The sequence below is a fragment of the Entamoeba dispar genome, genomic scaffold (genome assembly GCF_000209125.1).
Source record: "Entamoeba dispar SAW760 scf_1105229457559 genomic scaffold, whole genome shotgun sequence".
Taxonomy (NCBI): domain Eukaryota; phylum Evosea; order Mastigamoebida; family Endamoebidae; genus Entamoeba; species Entamoeba dispar.
In genome coordinates this window covers 3,476-5,767 of record NW_001852803.1, presented here as the reverse complement: position 1 = coordinate 5,767, position 2,292 = coordinate 3,476, and the positions used below count along the sequence as shown (strand labels likewise).

The window sequence follows — 2,292 nt, the reverse complement described above, 5'->3', positions numbered from 1 at the left end:
TAAACTAATATTTTACAAATGAGGAGTTTTGTTTCAATATAAAAATATCAATAGAACGAAGCTTGACACAATAAAGTTTTTTTCTTTGTCTATCTATTTTAATAGAAAGATAATTTCCATGTCTAATATATTTAAAACTAAAGTCTATTCTATTTAAAGAGAAAACTCCTTTCGAATTACAAACAAAAATAGTAAACCCATCTGTATCAATCCCAGAATAACACCCTTTACATATACCATTTATACTTCCTTTAAATTCAATACATCCATGTAAAATACATATGATATTATCATCTGTTATAACACACTTCTTTATTATTCCTCTTTCTTGACATTCATACCTTTGAATAAAACCATTTCGAAATAATAGGAATTTTGTTCCTTGTTGAAAAAATATTGCATCTTCACACCAACCACATGATTCGTACCATTCATTTTTAGTACTAATAATTCTTTTGTTAACAAATTGTGTTCCTTTTTGAATGACCTTAATATCTCTAAGGTTTTGATGAAAGAAACGATGGAACATCGAAGTGAACTTTGTAGTTCTTTATTACTAAAAATAGTATTGCTTTTGTTATAAATCATCAAATAGCAAAATGATATTTAAGAAAGCAATGAATTAAAGATAAAGTTGTTCAACTTGTTCATGAACACTGAATGTTGGTAACACATATGAAACATTTGGAAAATCGTCAGCTAGTGTCATATCATCATCAGTACCATTTACAATGTCTTTAGCAATACTTGCTGTCTCTAAACCTGGAAGTCTATTTGGCTATAACAAGTAAGAATTTAATATTAATAAAAAAAGTATGTGTCTAACAAACATATGAAAATATTGCTTTTTCAAGTTGAATCCTTTCTGCAAAAGAAGGTCCAAATTGCATTGGTAAAAATTGTTCATTCAAACGAACATTATCTTGTAATGATTGTGTAAGAGTTTGGTAGTCAGAAGTGGTTTGTGGTGCAGAGGCTGGTTTCATTAATGATCTTACGTCTTGAAATTCTGTAAGAAAAAGTGTTGATTCCATTATCTTTCTGTATTTTTTAATTTCTAAGATTTTCTTTTTTAATTTTTAATTTTTTTATTATTTCTCTTGAAGTTTTTATTCTTCTACTCAATTAAAATATAATATTATATCACTTTTATTTACTGTTATTTAGAAATTTATGACAATGCCGTACCTCTTTTTTTTATTAATCATTTCTTCTTATCACAACAACAGACATGTTAATGGTTTACGTGATTTATAAGTTAATAAGATATGTTCAATCAAATGTAACGTCAAGTGAATAAAATAAAAATCCTAATAGAAAAATATATCAACTAACTATCATTTTTGGACTTCTGTAAATTTGACAAAATGCATTTTAGAATTGTAAGTGTATGGGAAGACATAATACTTTTTATTTCAATATCATTTTTAAAATACTATTTAATGGTAAAACTTTTTGAGGATACTCACTACCCAAGAAATTTTTATTGTTTGTCCAGTACTTTCACTTTTTAAAGAGTTCATTTATAGTAGTAAATACACTTATTTCTAAGATTGAAATACTTTAGAGCAATACACATTCTACTCTTTTCTATAAAAATAAACGGGGGTTGAAATTCATTTTTTGGTTTAACCTCATCTGTTTGTGATAATAAAAAGTGAAATAGAAAAATAATAAAGAAAAAAGTAAAAAAAGATCAAGTATGAAGATTTGAATGTTTCTTCCTTTGAAGAATATCTTTAATCATCCATTTAATAAGTGTTTTATCTCTTTCTGTGTTTTCTTGTTTCCTTTTCTTTGCTTTCTTTTTTTCTTCTTTAGTGTGTTGATAACTTTGATTAATTTCTGCTCGAATTTGTTCAATTGGAATTGGATCAATTGCATCACTTTCACTATTAACTCTTAAACAATATTCTTTATGATATTTAATTAATTCTGCTTTTGTTCCTTTAACTTCTAATCCAAATTCTTTAATTTCTGCTCGTATTTTTTTTTCTTTCATAAAATTATATTGTCTGCTTCCTATTCTCTCTATTTTCTTTTCTTCTCCTCTTCTTTTCTTCGTGATTTTCTCTTGAATTTCAATATTCGCTTCAATTTCTTGTTGTTTCGTTCGTCTTTTACAAATTGGACACATTTCTTTCACACTCAACCATCGTCGAATACACTCACTACAAACTATTCTATTTATTCTTTTCTTCTTCTTATTTATATCAACAAACACGTGTGGTGGCACGGAAGATCAACTGCCCCATGCATATCTCTATCTATCTGATGAATCTTAATTATCAC

The 2,292-nt window shown here is 26.7% G+C and overlaps 3 protein-coding genes across 3 annotated transcripts in view, besides 4 other annotated features; all 3 read right to left on the bottom strand.

Moving 5' to 3' along the window:
* Positions 1 to 529, bottom strand: part of EDI_131370 (uncharacterized protein) — a gene marked incomplete at both ends in the record, with an annotated part of 2,059 nt that extends 1,530 nt beyond the window's left edge. The window contains one exon of the mRNA XM_001733545.1: positions 6 to 529. Coding sequence (XP_001733597.1) covers positions 6 to 529 — 524 coding nt within the window. The remainder of the gene's footprint in view (positions 1 to 5) is intronic.
* A 93-nt stretch (positions 530 to 622) lies between these two features.
* Positions 623 to 1,034, bottom strand: EDI_131360 (uncharacterized protein; the record flags this gene model as incomplete). The annotated part of the gene is made up of 2 exons (XM_001733544.1): positions 623 to 778; positions 831 to 1,034. 2 exons carry the CDS (start codon positions 1,032 to 1,034, stop codon positions 623 to 625), a joined length of 360 nt encoding a protein of 119 aa, XP_001733596.1.
* Positions 793 to 813: a sequence feature (AT_rich).
* Positions 1,034 to 1,117: a microsatellite.
* Positions 1,118 to 1,123: 6 nt separating this feature from the next.
* Positions 1,124 to 1,144: a sequence feature (AT_rich).
* Positions 1,145 to 1,696: 552 nt separating this feature from the next.
* On the bottom strand, positions 1,697 to 2,259 carry EDI_131350 (uncharacterized protein; the record flags this gene model as incomplete). Its single annotated transcript, XM_001733543.1, has 2 exons — positions 1,697 to 2,178; positions 2,223 to 2,259. The coding sequence occupies 2 exons, from the start codon at positions 2,257 to 2,259 to the stop codon at positions 1,697 to 1,699; spliced, it is 519 nt and encodes a 172-aa protein (XP_001733595.1).
* Positions 1,762 to 1,819: a microsatellite.
* Positions 2,260 to 2,292: the final 33 nt, after the last annotated feature.